This window comes from Epinephelus moara, chromosome 14 (genome assembly GCF_006386435.1).
Source record: "Epinephelus moara isolate mb chromosome 14, YSFRI_EMoa_1.0, whole genome shotgun sequence".
NCBI classification, from domain to species: domain Eukaryota; kingdom Metazoa; phylum Chordata; class Actinopteri; order Perciformes; family Serranidae; genus Epinephelus; species Epinephelus moara.
The window spans coordinates 4,677,722-4,703,446 of record NC_065519.1 but is presented as its reverse complement, the minus strand read 5'-3'; the positions used below and the strand labels follow the sequence as shown (position 1 = coordinate 4,703,446).

Sequence of the window (25,725 nt, the reverse complement as noted above, 5' to 3'; positions counted from 1 at the left end):
AAAATTGACTGCTAACATTAAGTGCTAATATTAATGACTGACATTTGCTGACAACATTAACATCAGTTGCTGACATTTGCTGCTAAAAATCAGTTGCTGACATTTACTGTTTACATTAGTTGCTGACATTAGCTGCTAAAGTTAGCTGCTAACATTAGCTGCTAAAGTTAGCTGCTCACATTAGTTGCTAAAGTTAGCTGCTGACATTAGGCTAGTTGCTGAAAATAGTTGCTAACATTAGCTGCAAATATTAGTTGCTGGCATTGGTTGCCAACATCAGTAACATTAGCTGCTAACATTGGCTGCAAACATTAGTTCCTTGCATTGTTTGCTAAAATTAGCTGCTAACATTAGTTGCTGACAATAGCTGCTAATAATAATTGCTAACATTAGCTGCTAACATTAGTTGCTGACAATAGCTGCTAACAGTTGCTAATGTTAGCTGCTAACACTAGTTGCTGACAATAGCTGCTAACAGTTGCTAATGTTAGCAACTAATGTTAGCTGCTAACACTAATTGCTGACAATAGCTGCTAACATTAGTTGCTAACACTAGTTGCTGACAGCTAACATTAGCTGCTGACATTAGCTACTAACATTAGCTTTCCACCACTTCAGCTACATTAACTGAGTGTGATTTCAACTAATCAGGAGCCAGAAATGACTGTAGTCATTATTGGTCCTATAGAGTGTGCCAGGGCTGACGTCAAAACCCGGAAGTTTAGCATCGCGCTGGTTCCCGGAAGAGAAAGTTTATGTGATTTTTGCATTGCGTTTTGGATTATGTCAGAAAATAAGCTCTGTGGCTAACACAAGTTTATGATACTTACAGGTTTTGTTCAGCGAGATAATCTTCACATATGAACACCTTTCATACCGCATTTGAAGCTTAAATGCGATCGCCAGAAGTAAAAAGCTAACGTTAGGCTTTAACGGACTACATGACTACTCCACGGTCGCATGACTCTTGACGTCACCGCCACTAAGCTTTCAACTGATTTCGGCCGCTTTATTTTAAAAACATTGTATAATGGGGAAATCGGACTGTTTAAGCTAAATAAGAAGCTGTAATGGCGGACTGCCAGCACTCTCGCCTGTTCGGGGGTGATGACGTTTAATGTCCCCGACAGGGTTTGTAGTCGTATTGAGCAACTTGTTAGCAACCGCCTTTTTTACGACACGTAAAAGCTTCAAAATTCACAAGTAGGGTATTTACTGACGTGTTTTATGTCGTAGAACAAAACCTGAAACTCACTAAAGCTTTTGTTAACCACAGACCTTATTTGAGGCATTTTACCAAAATCCCATTCAAAAAACGTATTGACTTTTAGACGAGAGAACCGGAAGTGCTAAAAGCGCTAATGGAGTTCCGGGTTTACTGGCACACTCTATTAGCGTGCCCAGGCATGAGTCCTAAAACCACAAAATGAGTAATTAGTCAGCATTTTTCCACTCCCTGTTCCCTCATCTTGAAGTCAATGGTTTTTTGTATGTGCTTTTGGTTAGATGCCTGAAATAAGGTCTGTGGTTGAGACCAGTTTAAGAGACTTTCATGTTTTGTTCTATGATATAAAACACATCAGTAAATACCCAGCTAATGAAATTTGAAGCTTTTATGTGTCCTCAAAAGGTGGTTGCTAACAAATGGCTAAATGAGACTACAGAACGTCATCACACAGAACACATCTTTATGTGTCATTGCGGTGGTAACATTTAAGTCATACAACTGTGGTATAGTTCATTTATAGCCCAACATTAGCCTACTTCCTTCTGGTGATTGCATTTCTGTTTCAAAGATCATAAAAGTGGTCTTAATATGTGAAGATCATCTAGCCTAACAAAGAGTGTAACTATCATAAAAGTTCATTTGCCACAGGGTTTATTTTCTGCAATAATTCAAAAACCAATGGAAAAATCCCATAGAGGCTTTTTGATGAGGGAACCAGGGCCACACTAACTGCCATGTTGGCCTACAGAAAAACTTCATACCTGCAGCACTCTATTAGAAGAGTGATAACTAAATATAAAAATAATCATATACAGCAAAAATATTTACTATCTACAGTCTTTTCTCTGCTGTATAAATGGATCAAACAACAAGTGGGAAAAAAGAATCAGAGTGCTATTTCCACCACTGTTACTACACAAACTGCAGATACTACACATTAGGCTTGGGTGTGTATATTTTTCATACCTTGCTGAAATTTCACCGGGGTATATGGTGTATGATGTATTCATTTGCAGCACTACCAGTAGCGACTGATGGAAAAGGCAGCTCTGGTGGCGCCTGTATTTTGACGGTATATTAAAATCATACCGTCAGGATTTCTAAATACTCTGGTATACCATAACACCGGCCAAGCCTACTGCACATACTACACATACTGCGGATACCACAGATACTGTAGATACTGCAGATAGTACAGATGCTACAGATACTGCTGATACTGCGGATATTACGTGTCCTGCATCTGTTGGTGAACACAGATGTTTCTCAGATGTCTGAGGTCAAAGATTCAGACTGTAGAGATCTGAAGTGTTTCCCTGAGGACATAATTACTGCACACACACGCACACACACAGTCACACACTCTGTCCTCAGGCATGCAAGTCCAGACAAAGTGTTTGGGTTCAAAGTGTTTTCTCTGCCTCTGAATGAGGATAGCTAGAAAAAAAGATAAATTATTAAAATAATCAAAAGAAGAAAACCAACAAAATAAAAGTCTTTAACTTCGACAAAATGACCACAGAATCAGGTTATTGACAGATAGATCTTCACACACACAGTGAGGCCTGCTGGACGTGATGGTATCTACTGTACCAGACAATAAGATGAACTATTAACAGCTGCAGTCGTCTCTATTGTTCTCACGTCTCCCACAGACATCAACTGGTTTGGTGTTTTAAAGGGTTAGGTAAGATTCACCAGAGTCACAAAATAACACTAACTACCAGTGTTGGGGAAGTTACTCTCAAAATATAAAGTATTACATATAACTAGTTGCTTTCATTTACAGTATTACTCTCTGTGTAGAGTAATTAGTTACTTATTATACTATGTTTGCTCTACTTTGACCAAAATGACATCAAAAGAACTGACTGTTTATTACAGTTCATTTCAAATCCAGTGCTGCAGGTCTGACCCATTCATCACACACAGTGGTTACCACCTTGTATTAAAAATCCACTAGCTTATGTTATGTTAACGATATTGTGATGATGTGGGACAACTGAATAGCCTGGACCTTTTGAAATAAATGAACAGCCTTGGACACAGGGACGGTCAGGCAGAGGATCAAAGTCAGATAAATATTTGTAAGTCTATGATACGAAACACAATAAACAAATATTGAGGACAACAAACAGAATGGCGTGCGAGTCAGTCACCATGACAAGGCAAATTAAGACACCGGAGCTGCCGGTTCCCGGTATGCCTGTCAGCTACAGCATCTGGAGAGAGAGTTATACATAAGAACAGGACTGTGCCAGTGTTTCTCTGCAGTTGTAGGAGATGTGATTGGAAACATATCCAACAGACACTAACATCACCCAGATGTGCCAATCACTGGGACGGGCGAAAAATACTGGATAAATGAGAAGCACGTCCTGATTTTGCCAAGTGGTCGTTGTCCTGAGAACAACATTTTGTATGATAGCCCTGAGACAACAACTGCCTCAGCCAATCAACGTTTGTGATGTCATCAAAGAGCGCCCTGCTGCCAGTGCTCTTCTCATGTTCACCATCATGTGACCCTTGAACATTCTTCATGTGACCCTTTAGAGGCCCCAGACCCTCAGGTTAGAAATTACTGCACACATAATGCCAAACACACTGAAGACTGAGATCACGTTTACACACACAGTTCAAATACAGCACAAAGCATTCTGGGAGTTTTAATGGCTGAATGAAAGTGCCGAGAGACGGACAGAAGCCCTGCAGGGACAAACAGACAGGAACAACCTGACAGACAGGATGCTCACTGTGTCTGTATTATTTCTGTTTCACTGAGTCGACTGAATGAACCCACAGCTCTGCACTCAGGAGACTTTCTCTGCCCACAGCAGAAACATTCTGACTTCCTGTTGGTCGAAGTCTTCTCTGGTCTCCCCTCAACACAAACCTGGAGACATTATCAAAACCGATCAAACTGTAAGTTTTTCTTATCGTCCTTTATTTAGTCTTTGGACACATGATGGGACTGTTTCATATTCCATCACATCTAAAGAAGAAACACGAAGACTAAATATAGTAGAAAAAGAAAATGTCTGTATCTCAGTATTTGGTGTGAAAGCAACACAAGCTGGACATCAAAGAGGTGCAGTGTAAAAAAATGGAATATACATATATCCTCTTTTTTGTTTTTTTAATCAAATGTTTCACATGAACTAAACATTTCAAAGTTATAATGTTAGATATTTTCCCAAAGTGTGTCTGTGCCAGATTTCAAGACCCAATCAGGTAACCCAGTAAGGGCCCAGTTATAATAGTCAAGACACAGTTACCACAGTCAGGAGCCAGGTAAACCAGTCAGGACCCAGATAACCCAGTCAGGACCCAGATAACCCAGTCAGGACCCAGATAACCCAGTCGACCCAGATAACCCAGTCAGGACCCAGATAACCCAGTCAAGGCCCACATAACCCAGTCAAGGCCCACATAACCCAGTCAGGACCCAGATAACCCAGTCAGGACCCACATAACCCAGTCAGGACCCAGATAACCCAGTCAGGACCCACATAACCCAGTCAGGACCCAGATAACCCAGTCAGGACCCACATAACCCAGTCAGGACCCAGATAACCCAGTCAGGACCCACATAACCCAGTCAGGACCCAGATAACCCAGTCAGGACCCACATAACCCAGTCAGGACCCAGATAACCCAGTCAGGACCCACATAACCCAGTCAGGACCCAGATAACCCAGTCAGGACCCACATAACCCAGTCAGGACCCAGATAACCCAGTCAGGACCCACATAACCCAGTCAGGACCCAGATAACCCAGTCAGGGCCCAGATAACCCAGTCAAGGCCCACATAACCCAGTCAGGGCCCACATAACCCAGTCAGGACCCAGATAACCCAGTCAAGACCCAGGTTACCTGGTCAGGGCCCACATAACCCAGTCAAGACCCACATAACCCAGTCAGGGCCCACATAACCCAGTCAAGACCCACATAACCCAGTCAGGGCCCAGATAACCCAGTCAAGGCCCACATAACCCAGTCAGGGCCCAGATAACCCAGTCAGGACCCAGATAACCCAGTCAAGACCCAGGTTACCTGGTCAGGACCCACATAACCCAGTCAGGGCCCAGTTAACCCAGTCAGGACCCAAATAACCCAGTAAAGGACCCGTTACCACAGTCAGGATCCAGGTAAACCAGTCAGGACCTAGCTAAGCTAATAAGGACCCAGATAACCCAGTTAGGATCCACCAACCTAATCAGGACCCAGTTAACCTAGCCAGGACCCAGTTTCAACAGGCAGGACTCTGGTTTACAACCACAAGATAACACAAAAAAAAGAGTCCATGGCCGAGGAAAACAGGTCTTACTTAAGCAGAAGGAAGTATACAGAGCAGCGATCCCAAAGTGTAACATCCTCATATGAGGACGCAGGATCACAGGAGGATAAGATACACCTTTATTTTGAAACTCCCATTTCCATCCGAGCACACCTCCTTCCTGAACATTCAAACACCGCTAGCAGCATAGCACCAGACGGATAATAAAAGGAGCCAAGAAAAAGACGACGAGGACATTAACTGACGTTGTCTGATATCGATCACAGACCTCTGAACTGGATCGAATCAAAATCATGCTGTGACAGATTTGTGACATCAACAAATATCATATCGCTGTCCAACGAACTGATAGAATATTGTACTGTGATGAAATCAGACACCCAGTTTAGACCCAGTAATGGGCCAGTATAAAGTCTCCATGTCTGCAGGGCTCACTGGTGTTAATGACTGGATGTAAAGAAGCTGCTCGGGCTGAGGCTGTCGTTGTGTCAAAACATTTCAGATGAAGTGTTTGTTTTATTTGTTTTATCTGCAGGAACATTCACACCTGGTCACTGTTTACTCCTCACTGTCTGATTCATGTTGTTGTTTTTAATAATTTGTCCTGTTCTGCATCCAAACCAATAAAAACTGAACTGAAGTGTGAAATTGAATCTGATGTGTGAAACTTTATTGACTCCAGCTGAACTGAACAAACTGCAGAGGTCTGCTGCATCCATGCCTCTTCGTGTGTGTGTGTGTGTGTGTGTGTGTGTGTGTGTGTGTGTGTGTGTGAGAGCGAGAGTAATATGCCAACACAGCAGAATGCAGTCACCTCTGTGATTGTGTGCGTGTGTGTGTGTGTGTGTGTGTGTGTGTGTGTGTGCAGTAAACCTGTCACGCACTCATACTGAGGACCAGTTAGATTTATAGACAAAGTGAGGACATGGTTTTTTGTTTTTGTTTTTAAAAACAAGATGATTTTTGTAAATAAAGAATTTTTCTTTAGCTCAAAATCTGTGTGCTAAAGGTAAAATCATCTAACACATTTCTTAAAACTTTATATTTTTGTTGTAAATTTTATATCGCATCTCTTATGCCGCCTCACAGTTCTGCACAAAAGGCACAATCATGGAATGGGGGGAGAGAGTGGTCTCGCCTCTGAGCCATCAGCAGAGGTAGTAACAGTGCCAAAATGAGGTCTATATAAAAGGAACAACCCACAGGACGGGTTCATGGGCGGCACAGGTCTGACATCTTCATGATGTGTTATGCATGCGACCCACCGCTGGAGATTTAAAAAGCGCCTTGTAGCAGTTAGCAGCTAACTCAAAGACAGCTGAAAATTTCTGCAAATTGGGAAAACAATGAGGTGCAGGAGCTCCTTACCCTCCGAGCAGAGGACGAGATCAGCCGTTATATAACAGGGACGGTAAATTACTGTTACTGTCATATTATTTCATTGTTATTGTTTGTCAAGTGCTGCTGACACATATGTTATATCACACTAGAGGCCAACGCTGTTGAGTTCCACGTTATGCCCATCATGCTCCTTTTGATTCCACGATGCCAACATGCTGTCTATAATCACACACTGGAGAAGCACGATGCCACCATTATTGCAAAGATGGCATAAAAAAGGGCCTCTGTAGCGGCTCTATTGTGGAATTTATACTTCTGCGTCAAAGAGACGCCATACAGCATAGGTTCTGCGTTGACATAGAGCCTACAACGTACCCTACACCGTAGCCTGACGTGCACCTCCCCAGAAATGTAACTACATGTCGTGGCAACGCAGACCTCCTGTCTGTTTCTGTAAGCTGAAACCATTTCCCTCAGTGGAAACAAAGCTTTAATTTACTTTAATTTCACAGATAAGAAACAATAAATTGTTAAGACAATAAAGCCTCCACAAAAATAGCATTTTAAGTCTTGTGTGTGATTTATCCTGGCTTCATATGAGCAGAGGAAATCTTTGCTAGCTGCTAGGCTAATTTATACAAAGTAAAATGCCATAGGCTTGTGCTAAAAACGTTAGCATGTTGTATTTGTGGGGAAAATGTGTCCAGATAAAGACAAGTGTTTGTCTGTGAATGCTGCGAGTTATAGTGAAGCTGATTTGTGTACTTGTGTTTGAAACTGTCTCTATTAAGCCATGTTTAATGTGTGTTTAATGTGTGTTTTGAATCAACTAAACTTTGCAACACTTCACAGAAACTCCCCCGAAACTCTGTTTTGGAGTTGTAACTGCAAAGTGACACAGACACACTACACAAGTATAAATGCTCACAACAGTGTAGGCTACAGCGTAGGCTATGTATAGAGCTGACGCACAAGTATAAATCCTGCTTAAGTTTTTAAAATCTAATAACTCATTTACAGTGGAGGGAGGGTTATGCATTCTCCACCAGTCAGGGAGGCTCACGGAAAAATATTTGTAGCATTGAGGAGCTAGCCGCCCCCATCCTCTGATGAATAATACAGTCCCCAAGTGTCCTACATTACTGCAGTAATCAAAGATAAGATAATAATATTATTTTTATGTCTCAGTCAAATCTGATAAAGAACATTAAATCTAATGATGTTTATATGAGAACAATAATTTAGTTAAATTATTTTAATGGTAGCAGCTGATGAACAGTGTGTGTGTGTGTGTGTGTGTGTGTGTGTGAGTGAGCGCGCACCTTGTCGCTGAGGTCCTCTTTGTGCCGCGCGGTGCCGCCGCTCCTCCTCCTCAGTTTGATGGACGGGGAGCGCAGCAGGTTCTTGATGCGGCTGCGGATCGTTCCGCTTCCCTCCGCGGTCATCGCGCCTTTAGCTTCCCCGGCTAACTGCCTCTCTCAGCGGCTGGAGCCTTTCTCTGTCGCTCGCTCCTCCGCTACCGGCGCTGCCGCTGCTGCTGTCATGCTGTCTGCGGGCCGAGCCGTGCCGTGCCGGGGGAGGGTTCAGCTGGCCGGGCTCTGGTTCTGGTTCTGGGCTGATCCGGGTCACGGGCTCCGGTTCCGCTGCTGCTCCGCATCTTATTCCTCCGCCGCAGCGAAGACACGAAGCGGCTTCAACACGAGCCAGACCGGACTGAGCCGACGGACCCACCGCCAGCGTCAAGACCGCATGCGGCAACGACACAAGAACTTCCGGTCAGGATTTTCAGAATAAAACTGCTCCTATTGGGGGCTCTTTCTTTATATCCTCCTGAGACCCAAACTTTTAAGTCCCAATGTCCTCAAACAAGATGACAATTAAGTCCCAACGTCCTCAAATTAAATTGTGTTAGCATACTGTCTTTTTTATTGTTCCGTTTGACTGCATTAAATTAGTCTTTTTGTACTCTCCTCATCATTGAAAATGAGGGCAAGCCCTGAATGATTCTTCAACAATAAATAAAGGTTGAATGAATGACTGAACGAATGAATTTCTACTCCATATTTCCAAACATATGAACATATTTTTTTTAATGTATTTATTTTTTGTTAGGGACTATTCTTTACTAATCGGAGGAGGGGAGGATAGAGCTGGGGTGTGACTTTATTCATTTATCTGCCTATTTATTAGGTGTATTTGTTAATTTCTATTTTTACCTTCCTCGATGCTACAAATATTTTTCTGTGAGTGACCTGGCTAAAATGTATGACCCTCCCTCCACCATAAATTAGTTGTTAGATTTTTAAAAGTTACTCTGATTGCACTAACTTTAAAACACTTTTAAAGAAAATTAAGTTTTAAAATACTAATAATAACATGTAACATAAATCTAATAATATAGTCTACTTTATAAAGCAGTTTGTAATTCTGGTGCAGGGCTTTTATTTGTGATGAAGTATTTTATATTGTTGTCTCATTATTTTGACTCCAGAAAAGTATCTGAATCTTAATAAAGTAGGTTTGTAGTGTTTTTCTATTATCTGAAATGTAAAAACAAAAACACTTAAAAGACAACACCGTGCTTTTACTTTGACGGTAAATCCCCTTTACTTCCGGTGTCGTCGTGTCTGACTGATATTGACGCATGTGACGCATCTGACGCGTCCACGCTGCAGAGTGAACACAGAGTGAAGCGGCGGCGCGCCCCAGCGGCAGAAACACAAACTGCAGATTTACACTGAACATCTTCTCTGGTGATTTATTTCATTTTGATAAGTCATTTCAAGTAGACATATTTACCCCAAAATGTGATGTTATTTATTAATTTTATTTTGATATTGATCTCAAGTAGATATGTTTATCCAAATATCTGATGTTGTTTATTATTATTTGCTCACTTCAAATAGGAGTTAAAAAGAGAACATGAGGCAAAGAAACACTAAAATAATTTGAATATTACAAACAACTTTGTTATTGTGAAATGTAATTGCTGCTGTTGAGTACACACACACACACACACACACACACACGTATATTCAAAACCGTAGGTCCAGATGTTTGTAAAATAAGAAATAAAAATAAATCAGAGTTGGCTCGACCAACTAAAACAACTTAGAATTTTTTATATTTTAAAATTCTAGAAATTTCCAGTCATCACGTTTTTTACATTTTTTTTTATTGGACTTAATTTTCTACCTTAATTGTGAACACTAGAAGATACAACAATGTTTCAATTCAAACCCCTTGCATCCTGAAATATGTTAGTAAAATACACTCACTGGTCACCTTATTTGGTATAAGTGTCCAAATGTACATTAATGTAAATATCTAATCAGCCAATCACGTGGCAGCATTTAGTCATGTAGACATGGTGAAGACGAGCTGCTGAAGTTCAAACGGAGCATCAGAATGATGAAGAAAGGTGATTTAAGTGACTTTGAACGTGGCATGGTTGTTGGTGCCAGACGGGCTGGTCTGAGTATTTACTGGGATTTTCAGCACAACCATCTCTAGGGTTTACAGAGGATGGTCCCAAAAAGAGAAAATATCCAGTGAGCCAAAATGCCTTGTTGATGCCAGAGGTCAGAGGAGAATGGCCAGACTGGTTCAAGATGATAGAAAGGCAACAGGAAGTCAAATAAGCACTGGTTCCAACCAAGGTGTGCAGAAGACCATCTCTGAAGCAACAACACCTTGTCCAACCTTGAAGCAGATGGGCTACAGCAGCAGAAGACCACACCAGGTGCCACTCCTGTCAGCTAACAACAGGAAACTGAGGCTACAATTCACACGGGTTTTCTCACCAAAACTGGACAATAGAAGATTGGAAAAACCACATTCAGATGGAAGCATGGATCCATCCTGCCTTGTATCAACGCTTCAGGCTGCTGCTGGTGGTGTAATGGTGTGGGGGAGATTTTCTTAGTACCAACTGAGCATGGTTTAAACACCACAGCCTACCTGAGTATTGTTGCTGAGCGTGTCCATCCCTTTATGACCACAGTGTACCCATCTTCTGATGGCTACTTCCAGCAGGATAACGCACCATGTCACAAAGCTCACATCATCTCAAACATGACAATGAGTTCACTGTACTCCAATGGCCTCCACAGTCACCAGATCTCAGTCCAATAGAGCACCTTTGGGATGTGCTGGAACGGGAGATTCTCATCATGGATGTGCAGCCGACAAATCTGCAGCAACTGTGTGATGTCATCATGTCAATATGGACCAACATCTCTGAGGAATGTTTCCAGCACCTTGTTGAATCTGTGACACCAAGAATTAAAAAGGGGGTCCAACCTGGTACTAGCAGGGTGTACCTAATAAAGTGCCCAATGAGTATATTTACTGTATAAAGTCAGTATATAAAAATGAAATGTCAAGAAGTCAACACTGATTCAATTTCAGTTAGGGAATCATTGCTTTTAAGAAAGTTTTTAGTTTACTTTTTTTTCTTTTTTGTTTTGCTTTCATACAAAAAATGTCACCATGATGCGTTCAGGGAGTACGTATAGGAAAGTTTAATATTTTGGCTCCTCTCTCAGTTGATAAGTCTAAATCTCAAATTATAACAGTTAAAACAAAATCTTGTTTTATTTGTGCAATTTAAAAACCAAGTCAAAAGTCAGAAGTTTGTATTTAAACTTTATTTATATTGAGTGTTGCATGTAATGTGAGGCGCCTTCCTTCAGAGAACATTTATTTACATCGGAGGTTCTTTAACGCGTACAAAAATACAAATTTAGGAAAAAAAGGAACCCTCGACCCAACAGAACATCTGTACACTGTACAAACAGCAACACAAGGAGAAGCAGCTTCATCTGATGCTTTTAAACACCAGACTGGTCCTTTAGTCGTCCAGGTGATGCGCCAGCTGTTTCCTGTAAACAGTCTTAGTATTTTTATTGTTTAGATACGAAGAACTGACCTAACCTCAGACTCTTTTTATTCCCCAAAAAAGAAATAAAACTTATTTATTCAGCAGTTTAGCGTTCAGACGATTAATATAAGTGTTTCCTTTAAAACAACAGAATACTTCATCTGAACATGACCGAGGTGTTTCTACTTCCTGTTGGACTTAACTGAAAGCATGTAAATGAAAATCCTTAAAATGAAACCCCGTACTCTCTCTCTCTCTCTCTCTCTCTCTCTCTCTCTCTCTCTCTCACACACACACACACACACACACACACACACACACACACATCTGGCAGAAAAACAAATGTAAGATTTAGTTTGAGAAACAGTGAGTCAGTGTTGCTGTAATATGACAACTTTTTAAACAACATCTCAACCTTCAACCCGCCTCCTGCCTCAGATGATGCTACCTCTGCAACAAAAAAAGATCATTTTTCTTGTGATGTTACAGGGTTTCACTGATTTGTGGCGGCCCGTCATGATTAAAACAACTGCCGCCACGTTTCGATTCTCTATCTCGAGCTGGACCATTCATCATAAACAGACAGAGGCAAACAGAAATTGAAACTTAACCGTTCACTGCCCTGGGTTTAAGTTTGCTTCACAAACAGCTGCTCCTCTCATCCATTGATCTCATCTGAGCGAATCGACTGATAAATTATCCATTCGCGACTTAAAACTCCACAAACTGCTGCTGAGAAAAAAAAGGACAATTTCTGCCTGTGCTGCGTTCACGGGTACAACGTGATCCCACATCGCATTCCAGTACCAACACTGCAATCAACCAATCACAGCCCTCTGACATCATCAGTGTGCTGCTCCTGTGCTTCTTCAGAGCTAAGCTAGTTTTCCAAAATAAAGTTCATACAACTGAACAAAATCCTCAGAAACATTGAACAAAAGCACTGTTAGCTACTGGAGGGTTAGCAAGTTAGCTTGCTAACTAGGTTGGCTATGCTAATAAATAAGCTTGCCTCTAGGCTAAAATATCAGCGAGTTAGCTTGCTAACTAGGAAGGCTATGCTAGCAAATAAGCTAAAATAGGCTAAAATGTTGTTCACTAAGAGTGTGGATAATTTAATTTTTCAGTTGCAAATACCTGCGATTGACACATTTTCCCTCCTTTTTTTAGCCTTTCAAAAAGCCTTTTTTTTTTTTCAAAATTGCAGAACCACGCTGTTTAATAAAAATAGCTTTAAATAGGAGGGGAAATGTGTCCTTTGCAGGTCTTTGCAACTGAAAAATTACATCATCCTCACTCCTAATGTTAACGAGCAGTATTTTAGGCTATTGTCAAGCTGACTTGTTAGCATAGCCAACCTATTTAGCAAGCTAACTTAATTATATTCCAGCCTATTGGCAAGCTGACTTGTTAGCATAGCCAACCTAGTTAGCAAGCTAACTTGCTAATATTTTATTTAGTTACTGAGGATTTTTTTTCCAGTTGTACTAAGTTTAATTTGTAAAACTAGCTTAGCTCTGAAGAAGCATAAAGCAACTTTGACAGAAGTGCAGGAGCAGCACACTGATGATGTCAGAGGGCTGTGATTGGTTGATTGCGATGTTGGGCCAGGAACACGATGTGGGTTGTTGATCCAGGAGCATGTCCTATTTGGCAAAATCACGACTTGTGTGTTCATGAACCCAGAAAAAAACTCAGAATTTAGAGAGGGCACACAGGCAAAAAACTGAAAAGTTAAAAGTTTAAGTTAAGTTAAGCTGCCCCGTCAGCTGCCGGCACACATAGATTTTCCTTCTGTGGGAAACACTGATGATTTTTCTCAAAATATTTCCACTTGATTCTCCTAAGTGTTCCTGATACACAACAAACAAAGTAAACAAAAGTAAAAACTGTAGTTTGATTTGTAGAGTCTCTGCTTCAATAGAAAATATGAAAAACATAAAAGTTTAAAATCAACCAGAGCCGAGGCTACTGGGTTTTTACATTACTGAGGTCTGCACACACACACACACACACACACACACACAGGTCTTTGGATACCACAGAGGCACTCAATACATCAGCAGTTGTCTGACTGAACGTGGACTCAAATTTCTTCTGGCAACAATCTTCCTATGAGACTAAAGAGCAACATTCATGGCAACTGAGAATCGTCAACGTTTCCCCAGAAAGTTGCCGTGGTTGCACGTTGCTCCCTTCAGACGGAGCGTCAACTGAAACCCGAGCGGACGGAGCTAGACTTTAAATTCAGTGAAATGCAAAGACAAAAATAAATAAAACAAAGGTAGTGAACATAATCTCTGATTGTCTGTAAACATCAATGAAGTGTCGTCAAGGCAACAGCCGGCCGTCTGATTGGCCCTCAGGTGCGTCAGGTGTTTCTGCTCTAGAGGAAGTAACTCGACACAAACTGCCGCTGAAATGAAACTCAAAACAGCCAATCAGAGAACAGCTTGCAGGGGACCAATGAAGTCCTGGCTCTGCTGTGACATCATCATCAGTCAGTGTGATGTCAGCTGATCCTAACTCTGCTGTGACATCAGTCAGTGTGGTGTCAGCTGATCCTAACTCTGCTGTGACATCATCATCAGTCAGTGTGATGTCAGCTGATCCTAACTCTGCTGTGACATCATCATCAGTCAGTGTAATGTCAGCTGGGTGGGTTTCCTCTCAGCCCCAGAGGAACCAGCCTCGGCATTGGCCTCCAGGCCACGCCACCCTCCCTCTTCCCCCCTCCTTCCCCTTCTCCTTCCCCTCCTGCTGCTTCATCACAGCTGGCAGGGTCCGCCACCTTGGCCCCGCCCACTTTCATTTGCAGGAGAGGGGGCGGAGCCAGGACGCCACCTTTAGCATTCCCATTAACAGGTCCAAGCTGCGGTCCACCAGGTGTCATGTCCGTGTGGTCATTAACCGCTGCCGCCCCCATCTCCGTGGCAATGGTTTCATCAGAGTCAGAGTCCAGCTCCAGGAGCCAGGGGCTGTTGGCGCGTCCATACTCCTCATCTTCGTCCATTACATCATCCCCTGGGGACGGTTTCCCTGATAAAGGCGTCTCTGCTGTGGAGACGGTCTGCTGGTTGAGGAAGACGATCTCGTTGAGGAGCGACGTCAGACTCTCGTCATCTCTGGTCTCCCGCTGCGGCTCCGCCCCCACAGGCCCCGCCTCTGTGACCTCAGTCTGACGGTCAGCACTCGCTCCTGGGCAAGGAGTGGAGAAAGGGTCCTGGGTGGAGCGTGGAGCCTCAGATGTAGTGTCAGTCTGGAATGGAGGCTGGTCCTGGTCTGTTATCGGGTCTGATCCAGCAGAGACCACCAGGAGGGGAGCAGGAGGAGGAGCAGGAGGAGAAGGGGGAGGACCCTCTGGGATCTGCTGCTGCTGGGGGGGTGGCGGCGGCTGTTGTTGTTGTGTTTCTTGTGGTGGCTGTAGTATTTGTTGTTGTGGTGTTTGTTGTTGTTGTGGTGGTGGTGGTGTTTGTAGGATTTGTTGTTTAGTTTGTGGTGGTTGTTGGGGTTGTATTAGTAGCTGTTGTTGTTGTTGTTGTTGTTGTTGTTGTTGTGGTGTAGTTGATGGTTGAACCAGCTGCAGCAGGTTGTTGAGGTCTGTGGCTGTAAACAAAAGCAGTGAAGATCAGCCAAGGTCAGAAAATAAAACCAGAAAACATCTAAATGACCTTCAATAAGTTAACGAGTCGATCGGTGAGCTGGTCAGTAATAATCAATCAGCAGGTCTGTTAGTAAATTTATTTAAGTTAATGAGTTGGTCAAGTTTAGTTAGTTGGTTAGGTGAGTTAGGTTTAGCTAGGTAGGTTTAATTAGTTGGGTTTAGGAAATTATGTTTAGTAAGGTTAAGTTGATTGGGGTTGGTTAGTTAGCATTTCGTTTGTAAGTTAGCTAGTTAGTTGGTCTGTTATTTAGTTAGTTTTTAAGTTACTTAATTAGCTAATTAGTTTTAGTTTGCAAGTTATTTATTTACTTAGTTGTTTTGTTATTTTGTAAGTGTGTTTGTGAGTCAGTCAGTCATCAGTTAAGTTAGTTTTCAGTGAGTTAATTAGTTGGTCTGTTATATAGTTAGTTTGGAAGTTACTTGGTTGTTTTGTTGTCATTTTGTAAGTTTGTGAGTCTGTTTTGTTAGACAGTTAGTTAATTAAGTTAGCAAGTTAGTATATTAGTTTATATAAGTTTGTTCATCAGTCAGTCAGTCAGTTAGTTAGGTAGTTAGTTAAAGTAGTTAAGTTAAATAGCTTTTTGAAAGTCAGTTAGCTGGTCTCTTATTTAGTTTGTAAGTTACTTTTGGTTAGTTGTTTAGTTTGTCAATTTGTAAGTTTGTGTTTGAGTCAGTTTTGTTAGTAAGCTAATTAGTTTTTTGTTTTGTTTATTTTATATGTTTGTGAGTTAGTTAGTTTGTCTGTTATTTAGAGTGTACATTAGTTAATTAGTTAAGTGTTTGTAAGTTTGTGAGTGTGTTAGGTAGTTAATCTGTAAGTTAGTTACCTGTAAAGATTGTTAGTTGGTTACCTGTGAGGGTAGTTAATTATTTGAAGACGTCTTAATGATCTTCAGTTAGTTCATAAGTCGATTAGTTAGTGACATAGTTGATAGTAATCAGTTAGTAAATTAATTCAATTTTAAATAAATTTAAAAAATGTATTTTTGTGCTGGTTAAGTCAGTTAGTTGGTTAGGTTTAGTTAGTAAGTTCGTTGGCTTGTTAGTTGAGTCACCTGTAAGGTTAATTAGTTCGCAAGTTAATCAATTAGTAAGTTAATTAGTTGGTTATTCAGTAAGTTGGTTAGTTAGTATCTTGAGTTAGTACATCTGTCAGTTAGTAAGGTTAGTATGTCAATCACACAATCAAGTTATTTCAGTTACCTGTAAGGTTAATCTGTTGATTAATTCGTTGAGTAAGTAAGTTAGTTAGTTGAGTTACCTGTATGTATAGTTGGTTGGTTGGTTGGTTGGTTGGTTGGTTAGTTGGTTGGTTGGTTAGTTAATTAGTTGAGTTACCTGTATGTATGTTAGTCAGTCAGTCAGTCAGTCAGTCAGTTGAGTTACCTGTATGTATATTAGTCAGTCAGTCAGTTGAGTTACCTGTATGTATGGTTGGTTGGTTAGTTGGTTAGTTAGTTGAGTTACCTGTTAGGTTAGTGATGGTGAGGGGGGCAGAGCTGCTGTAGATCTTACCGGTTGGGGGGTGGGGCAGTGAGGTGAGGTGGATCTGCTGATTGGCCAGATTGGAGATGTTGAGGGTGACTGAGGCCACGCCTACAGACAGGAAAAGGATGTGTGTAACTACAAAATAAAAGCTTATTGAGGCAGAGAGCAGAATGACTGTGAGGGGTCAGTACCTGGTGTAGAAGAAGTCTGCAGTAATGTAGGTGCCGTCATCATTTGGCTGAGGGTCAGGACTGGTTGCCCCGGCAACGCAGTACCGACCAGGGACAGAACCTCTGCTGGTACCACGGCCTTAATGGATTGTGATGCAGCTGGATTCTTACTGCGAGACAGGATGTTGGGGACCGTCCTCGGCCTGTCCCTTACCACTGATACACTGTGGGACACACCAGGAGGAGAGAGGATGGGCCTTGACACCTGCAGGACCCTCTGAGGCTGCTGGACAGGTGTTTGGACAGGTGCTTGGACAGGTGTTTGGACAGGAGTTTGGACAGGTGTTTGGACAGGTGTTTGGACAGGTGTTTGGACAGGAGTTTGGCCAGGTGTTTGGACAGGTGTTTGGACAGGAGTTTGGACAGGTGTGGATGAAGGTGTGCTGGTAGGTGGGACAGAAACAAAAGTGGGAGGAGCCTGTGGAGTGCACTGTTGCTGCAGGCTGGAGGATGTGATTATGATGACGTCATCAGTCGAGTCTTCTGTTGGAGAGTAACAGGCTCCACCCCCTACTGCTGCTTGCAGCTGATTGGCCGCTTGGAGTCTCTCCTGCATCTCCATCTCCTTCTGTTTGGACGACAGGTGCTGAAGCATGCTCCGGATTCTCTCCTTGCTTTTACCTGCAGCCACAAACACACACACACACAGGTTACAGCTCCACCTTCTGGCAGCACGTCACACAGGAGTCATTTCTAACAGAAAAAAAGATCCAACAGACAGCGCTGTCCAAAACTTAGGAGGCATCATCACTATCATCTTCATCATCCTCACCATCACCTGAATCCTCACCTGATCTCTGGGAGACCTCTCTGATGTAGGCGTCTCTCTGCTGGTTCAGACAGATCTTCAGACTCCGCAGTCTCCCATTTTCACTCTGAAGAGTCTGAATCTCCTGATTAGCCTGAAACACAGAAAAAACAAAAAGAGTGTGCTGTGAGGACGCTGTCAGTGTTTGAAAGAACTTTCATCTCCTGCTGATATTCTGTGTTGAATCAGTTTCCCACCGTGAACTGAGGAAGATATTTATTGAGTGTATTCACAGCCTGAAGCTGCTCGTCTGGTTTCTGTCTCGTACCTGCTCCAGCAGAAAGCTCCTTGAAGTGTTGTTGGTGTTCATGACTGATTGGAGAGCTTTGAAGGCGTCTGCGAGGCTCCGAACATAGGCCAGCTTCTTCACGCTGCTTCTGTTGAGAGAAAACAATCATACACAACATGTCAGCTGATAATCACCTGTTTATTCTAGAAGGCTCACTCTTCTTGTGTGTCTTAAATATTTACTGAGATACATTATGTTGTCTTTACTACAACTATAAAGCACTCTGTAAAGTTTTACTTGTCAAAGAAAATACAGCAAACGACATTCTTAAGAAAAGCTTTTAATTTCTAACTGTAACAAACACCTAGAGGAGGTCTGCTACTCTCATCAATACTCCCCATCAGTCCAGTGCTTTATTGATTCACATGGTAGTTCTTTATAACAGTGCATAGAAATAATTTATTATAATTTTATAAAATAAATATTAAAGTTTCTTGAGCAGTAAACAGAATAACATCTCCCTTAAAAACAAATGTAAGTAAAATTACCGATGTTCCTGACATCAAAACAGTGAGTCGAGTTTTAAAAGCAGGAGGCAGCATCACAGCTACAGTTAATAATTACAGTATGTTGGTTACTGATTTAATCTGTAGATTATTTTCTCAGTTAATAACAGGACAGTTATGACAGTGAGAAAAGCCCGTTTGAATATCCTGGAGCTTAAAGTGACGTCATCAAATGTCTTCTTTTGTCCAACCAGTATTTCCAAACCCAAAATATTATACTGACTATAATGTGAGACCAAAGAAAGCAAACACATTTCTCTCATGTCAGAATATGAAATTATCACAGTTGTTAATATAACAGCTTGACGACCAACTTAAATCTTTAATTGATTAATCAAAATAGTTGCTGATTAATTTTCTGTTGATCAAATTAACAATTACTTGACTAATCATTGCAGCTGTAAAACACATGTAAGGTATGTATCACCTATTCCTAAAATTAAAACTTATCACCACACTAATTCAGTTTCTGGGGTGAAGTATTATTTTTCAAAGGATTTAAATATATGAAATTAATATGATTTATAAAATTTTTTGACCTGTTCTCAGTTTAATTTCTAAACAGCCGTGTTTCAGACAAAAAAATCGCAACTTTACACAATTTAAAAATGTGTTAAAAGCCTTCAAAATCTAAAACTTACTGCAGTACTGATAAAATCTGTGTAAAAATGTACTGATAAAATCATCTTTTTTTCATTTTTTTGTGTGTGAAATTTTGGTTCTCTAAAGACGTTCCAGATTTTTGTCAACAACAAAAACATAATTCAATCAGGCATAAAAGGCGTCAGCTACATCACAAGGACTCCTGCTTCACTTCCTGGTTTCCTTAAAGGCAGAAAAGCTGCTGCTCAAGTTGAGGTGAGCTTTTTATTTTTTGATAAGTTCATTACATTATATTGTTGTCAGATGTGTCTCAATCATCACACGTCAACACTGTAGCCCTTCTAAATCCAATCCTATGGTTTAAAAATGACTATTTTGATCAGCAGTAACCGAACTCTTAGCAACTCTGAAAAATAAAATGGCTCCTCACTACGACTGCTGTGACATTATATAACTTTTTGTCACCTCCGTCAGATCTCACCTCTGAAATCCATCATGAGTGCTATTCAAGAAAAGACTAAATCACTGGAGGGTCGGCCTGTTACAAGGTTTAACAGTCAAGACTTTGATCTTTTAAAAGTATATTAAATTTACTTTGAGTCTGTCTCTACTGTTTTAAAATGTAAGAAAAGGATGATGATCATAACTGTGACGGCAGCTGGAAACTGGATCACGAAGGAAGTGTGTAAAAAATGTGTCAAAGTGTCAGCTGATCAGACAGGAAGTGCATCAGTTCTTACTCTGAGTCCTCCTTCCTCAGGATCCTCGCCAGCTTCTTCTGAGCTGCATTCAGCCGACTGCTCTCCTCCACCGTCTCCACGGCAACGATCTGAACCTCATCCTCCGCCTGACACAAACACACACACATAAACACAACATTATCAATCATCTGTGTAATCAAAAATATATAAATTGACAATAATGTGAAGAAATAAAACACAGCTCATTATTATGAAATGTGACTCCATCAGCTTTATTTTCATAATAATACAATTTTTATTGGGGGTAGAATTAATATTTTTTGCTGTGATCAGCGGCTCTGTCAGACGATCAACAAAACTTTCCCTGCCATTTGGCGAACACAGGTTTTGCCCGGAGGCTGAAATTTGACACGAAGGTCGCAGCTCCTCAAAATTCACATTTCTTTAGACATTTTTATTTAAAAATGTCCTTTTGCAAAAGTCATACTGTGACTTTTTTCAGCAACATTGTGAAATAAAACCAGACTTAAAAAAACAGACTAAATACTGATAAAACTAAGCACACTGAGTTTTAATTATTTCCCCAACATTTCATTATTCATATATTTTCCAGTTTATCTCTGTCTATCTCAGTAGAGAATATAACCAATCTGTACCTCTGAGACAGTGACAGCGTTGGTCGTCTTGGTAACAGGTCTCTCCTCCTCAGACGAGTTCTCCGTCGGTTCGTCCGTGTCGTCCAACAGATCCACCACTTCTATGTCCTTACTTCCTGTCCCTCCTCCCTCTGACAGCTCAGGTGATGTCTGACGTGTGCTGCTCACCTGTCTGCTCTCCTCTGAACATAAACACAAAGCTGATGTCAGACGAGGAGGCGGCTTCAAACTAAATATGACCAAATCTACTCCTCAAACAGACTTCGTGAGACATAAAAGTCCATCTCTGATAAAAGCCTTCTTTAAACAAAGCTGGTCTCTCTGCAAAGGACACTACCTGAGATTTTACAGTGTCTCGGTCTCAGGTATAATCGTTGATGTGTTCAGCGCCTCTGTACAGACAATTTTAAAGCTAAATCTTCCTGCTGTTCCTGAGTCACTGACTGATGACAATGAACAGAGCGTTTCTGGTGACACAGTTCAGTATTCGTACCTGTTATTGGAGCGATGATGGCGAGGTAATTATCCCTCCTCTTGAGTAGTTTCTCCTTCTTCTTCTCTAGTTTTTTCTCAGTCCTCCAGAGCTCCTGGATCACCTCCACCGACTGCAAAAAACACAACACCTGTTTGTCTCCACACTGTGATAACAGATCAACTAACTTAAACTAACACACTAAGTGACTAACTTAAAAGCTAACTTGCAAAAAATCAACTTAAAAATGAATTCACTAACAGACTTGATAAGTAACTAACTTACAAACTAGCTTAAAAATGAACTTAATTACTAATAATTTACAAACTGACATAAACTAACATACAAACCAACAAACTAAGTGACTAGATTACAAACCTAACCACTAACTAAATTACCATTTTATTAATTTTCAAACTAACTTACAAACTAACTTAAAAGTTAACTTGCAAAAAAAACTAACTTAAAAATCTAACTCACTAACAAACTAAGTAACTAGATTACAAACTAACTCAATTATAAGCTAACTTCCAAACTTAACAACTAACGAATTAACCAACTTACAAATTTACAAACTAACAAACTAACTTAAACACTAACAGACTCACTAAGTAACTGACTTGCAAACTAACAAACGAAGTAGCAACTTAGCAACATATTTATTTACAAACGAGCTAACAAACTTACAAACCAATAAACTAACAAAGAAGCAACTTAAAACAAACTAACTTACAAACTAACTTACAAATTAACTTACAAACTAACAAACCTACTTGCTAATAATTTACAAACTGACAAACTAATTCACAAGATAACTTACAAACTTAACTAACTCACTAATTTATTTACCAACTTACTAATTTACAAACTAACTTACTTACGTACTAATAATTTACGAACTAACATAAACTAATGTACAAACTAACAAACTTACTAAGTAACTACATTACAAACTAATTTACAAGCTAACTTACAGACTTAACAACTAACTTATTTACCAACTTACTGATTTACAAACTAACTAATAAACTAACAATCTTACTAAGTAACTAGATTAGAAACTAACTTACAAGCTAACAAACTTACTAATTAACTAACGTAAAAGCTAACTTGCACACAAGTAATTTCAAAACAAACTTATTTACAGACTTCGTAAGTAACCAACTTACAAACTAACTTAAAAACTAACTTACTAATAATTTACAAACTTACAAGCTAACTTACAAACGTATCAACTAACTTATTTACCAATTTACTAATTTACAAACGAACTTATAAACTAACAATCTTACTAAGTAACTACATTACAAACTAACTTACAAACTTACTTGCTAACATACTACTTTATAATCTAACATAAATTAATGAACTTACTAAATAACTAGATTACAAACTAACTTACAAGCTAACTTACAAACTTAACAACTAATTTAACAACTTACTAACTTAAAAACTAGCTTATAAACTCAAAAACGTACTAAGTAACTAACTTAAAAACAAATTAACCAACTAAGAAACTGGTAACTGGTACAATGTGTAAAAAGAAGGAAAAACTTGAGAAGAGAAATGAGGACTCAGATAAAAGAAGGGAAAGAGGCAGCGGAACAAATGAACGTAGGAGAGGGGGAAACTTTTAGTATTAACATGTGTTTGTTGAAGAGTCGAACCTTCTTCAGCGTGGAGACCTTTGACGTCCTCTCTTTGCTCAGTCCCACTTCTCTCCTCAGATCTTCGAACAGCTGCCGTAACTTCCTCCGACGCTGCTTCTCCAACATGTTGTGATTGAAACGCAGCTGACAAACACATCAAAGATAAACTTAATATATTCACATCTGTCTGACCAACTTAAAAACATGATGAATCTCAGGCAACTTCTGCAGCCTCTTTTTTTATGATTTCAAAGTGGATTTATGGACGTTTATTCTGGACGGACATCAGATATTAAAAGGACACTGGTGTTCACTAACTGTGAGAGAAACATTACCAATTCTTAAATATATATGTTCATTATTTTTATTTATGATTTTATTTCTATCTATTACAATTTTATTGTATTTTTATTTGTCTCTCGTATGTTTGTATAGTGTTATAATTAAGTACTGTTTATTTTTCTTGAAAATCTGATAAAGTGTGTCAAATGTTTTTAACCTACATTTCTTACCTGGATGGGAGTCGGCTCTTTCTCTTCTTCGACCGCCGACTCGTCACTGAAATCTGACGAGTTCTCCGTCTCGCTGCTCGAATCCTTCACCTCCACCACATCCGGTTGCTGCTTCACCTCGCCCCCTGTTTCTGTGGCGTCAAGCTCTTCCTCGTAGTCCACACAGATTATGTCCAGGTCCAACAGGTTGCAGGCCGGCTCCGGCTTTGGTGGGGGGGCAGGTGTCACCTCTGACTCTGGTGGTGCTGGAGGAGGAGGTCTGTAAGGGATCTGGACGGCAGGTTTCTGGTGGACTATCACCCCATCAGGACCCACTGGGACCGCAGATACCCCACTAGGACCCACTGGGACTGCAGACACGCCACCAGGACCCACTGGAACAGCTGATAACCCACCAGGACCCACTGGGACCGCTGATACCCCACCAGGACCCACTGGGACCGCTGATAACCCACCAGGACCCACTGGGACCACTGATACCCCACCAGGACGCACTGGGACAGCAGATAACCCACCAGGACCCACTGGGACCGCTGGTACCCCACCAGGACCCACTGGGACCGCCGATAACCCACCAGGACGCACTGGGACAGCAGATAACCCACCAGGACCCACTGGGACCGCGGACACAGTCACTGTTTTGACCCCGAGCTCAGCCCCCTGACCTGTGGAGGGTTTGAGGGAGATGAGGTTCACTGGGGTCGCGTTGGGGTGTTGAGGTTGGAGCACAGTGAAGGAGCCTGGAGCTGACACCACCTTTGGAGGAACTTTAGGACAGGTGATGATCATTGGCTCCATGTTGTTGTTAGCGGGGAGGATTTTAAAGGTGCACGTCCCCTTCTGAGACAGGAAACCAGAGGCAGGGTGGAGCTGGGAAGTGAGGGGGGACACCTTGAAAGACTGGAGGCCGGACAAAGGGGAGAGGGAGGTGAGGGTGGAGGTGGCTGTGGCCGGAGGTGGTTTTTGGTTACCAGCAGCGACGACTGGAGGTTGAAGGGATGCAGCAGGGAGGACTGAGGGCGAGGCTGGAGGAGGAAGGAGACAGTAAACCATTAAAATGAAACCACCTGATTGGTCGAACACAGACCCAGCTGCCCCCCCTGTCAGTCCTGCAGACTCACCTCGTGGAGTGGACTGGTTCAAGTTGACTGATCTCAACTGGCTGAGGGGAACCAGTCGGACCAATTTACCGTCTGGTTTGCGGTAGTACTGGAGTCCTGACGCCATCTGGACCGGCTGCAGGACGATCCTCTGACCAGAGGAGTAGGCAATGGAGGAGGAGGAGGGGGGTGGTGGGCCGGGTGGCTGGGCCGGTAGAGGTAGTTTCCCAGGAGCAGGAGGAGGTGGAACCTGAACCATGAACACCTGAGAGCCTTTAGGAGCCGTTGTCACAGGTGGAGTCGCAGAGCTGCTGACCTGAGAGTCTGAAACACACCAGAGACCAGCAGGGACAGTTAGTTACAGATCTACATATCATGGCAAGTTCGGTCAGTCAAATGACTTCTTCTCTGTTTGGGCCCAGCTCTACAGGATATAAAACAGGAAATGCAAAAGAATCCACAACAACCATAACAACAGCAATAATAATACAATAATAGTAATAATAATGACAATAACAACTTTCTATGTCCACTATGTGGTGCTAAAGAACACACATACTAATTATATGTCATGTTGCTGTATATCATGTGTAGACCACACCATGTAAATTCCATGTAAATCTGATGCCATGTAAGGTCGAGCCTCTGTTGTCAGTAGGTGGTGCAAAGACTATGAGCCAACATTAACATGTAAATGTCTTTAAAACTGAACTCTTCTCCAGTATATAAAATCTGGGGCAGATTGGACTCTGTGAAGTCAAGTTACAACAGCTTCCTGTCATATCAAAACATCGAAATTCGCCGCTCGCCATGGCAACGCAGCTCCACAACACAAAAAAGCTACGCAATTAGCATCGTGAAGGCTTCGAGATTCTGCTGCCCAACTTTAAGATGGATCTGTTGAATCCTCTAAGAATAGTTTCATAAGTTTCATGACTGTGAAGTACCTAAAATGGCTTGTTCTCACATGACCCATGACATCATTGTTCAAGCTATTGACTTTTCCTTCACAGTTTACCATCAAATCAGTCTGAAAGTTATACCACCCAAATTTGAAAAGAATCTGATAAACCCTCCATGAAAATTTTGTAAAGGCTATAATAAAATACACAAAAAATGCATAAAATTCAAAATGGCCGACTTTCAGGTAGGCGGAGCTGAATGTGCACACCAAATTTTGTGAATATCGGAGTAACATTGAGGCCTTCCAAACGTTAAGGGGCGTTATGGAGACCAATCGCTGCATGTTCACGTAAAGTTCACAGGTGTCCATGAGTACGCCAAGTTTCTTGAGTTTT

At 41.3% G+C, this 25,725-nt stretch overlaps 2 protein-coding genes across 10 annotated transcripts in view; both read right to left on the bottom strand.

Moving 5' to 3' along the window:
* Nucleotides 1-8,651, bottom strand: part of mapkbp1 (mitogen-activated protein kinase binding protein 1) — a 59,101-nt gene extending 50,450 nt beyond the window's left edge. Inside the window, exon 1 of one of the 2 annotated variants that reach the window (XM_050061904.1) lies at nt 8,190-8,651. In XM_050061904.1, the coding sequence (XP_049917861.1) occupies nt 8,190-8,312 (123 nt within the window). In that variant the 5' untranslated portion in view covers nt 8,313-8,651. The remainder of the gene's footprint in view (nt 1-8,189) is intronic. The other variant, XM_050061903.1, reaches the window with a different exon arrangement.
* A 2,894-nt stretch (nt 8,652-11,545) lies between these two features.
* mgaa (MAX dimerization protein MGA a) overlaps nt 11,546-25,725 on the bottom strand; it is a 42,131-nt gene continuing 27,951 nt past the window's right edge. For 6 of the 8 annotated variants that reach the window (XM_050062935.1, XM_050062930.1, XM_050062933.1 and 3 more), the window contains 11 exons: nt 24,449-24,751; nt 23,319-24,352; nt 22,834-22,959; nt 21,188-21,299; nt 20,695-20,876; nt 20,078-20,184; nt 18,208-18,316; nt 17,922-18,033; nt 17,093-17,752; nt 16,881-17,009; nt 11,546-15,355 (listed from right to left, as the gene is read on the bottom strand). In XM_050062935.1, the coding sequence (XP_049918892.1) occupies nt 14,400-15,355; nt 16,881-17,009; nt 17,093-17,752; nt 17,922-18,033; nt 18,208-18,316; nt 20,078-20,184; nt 20,695-20,876; nt 21,188-21,299; nt 22,834-22,959; nt 23,319-24,352; nt 24,449-24,751 (3,830 nt within the window). In that variant the 3' untranslated portion in view covers nt 11,546-14,399. The remainder of the gene's footprint in view (nt 15,356-16,880; nt 17,010-17,092; nt 17,753-17,921; nt 18,034-18,207; nt 18,317-20,077; nt 20,185-20,694; nt 20,877-21,187; nt 21,300-22,833; nt 22,960-23,318; nt 24,353-24,448; nt 24,752-25,725) is intronic. The other 2 variants (XM_050062934.1, XM_050062932.1) reach the window with 2 other exon arrangements.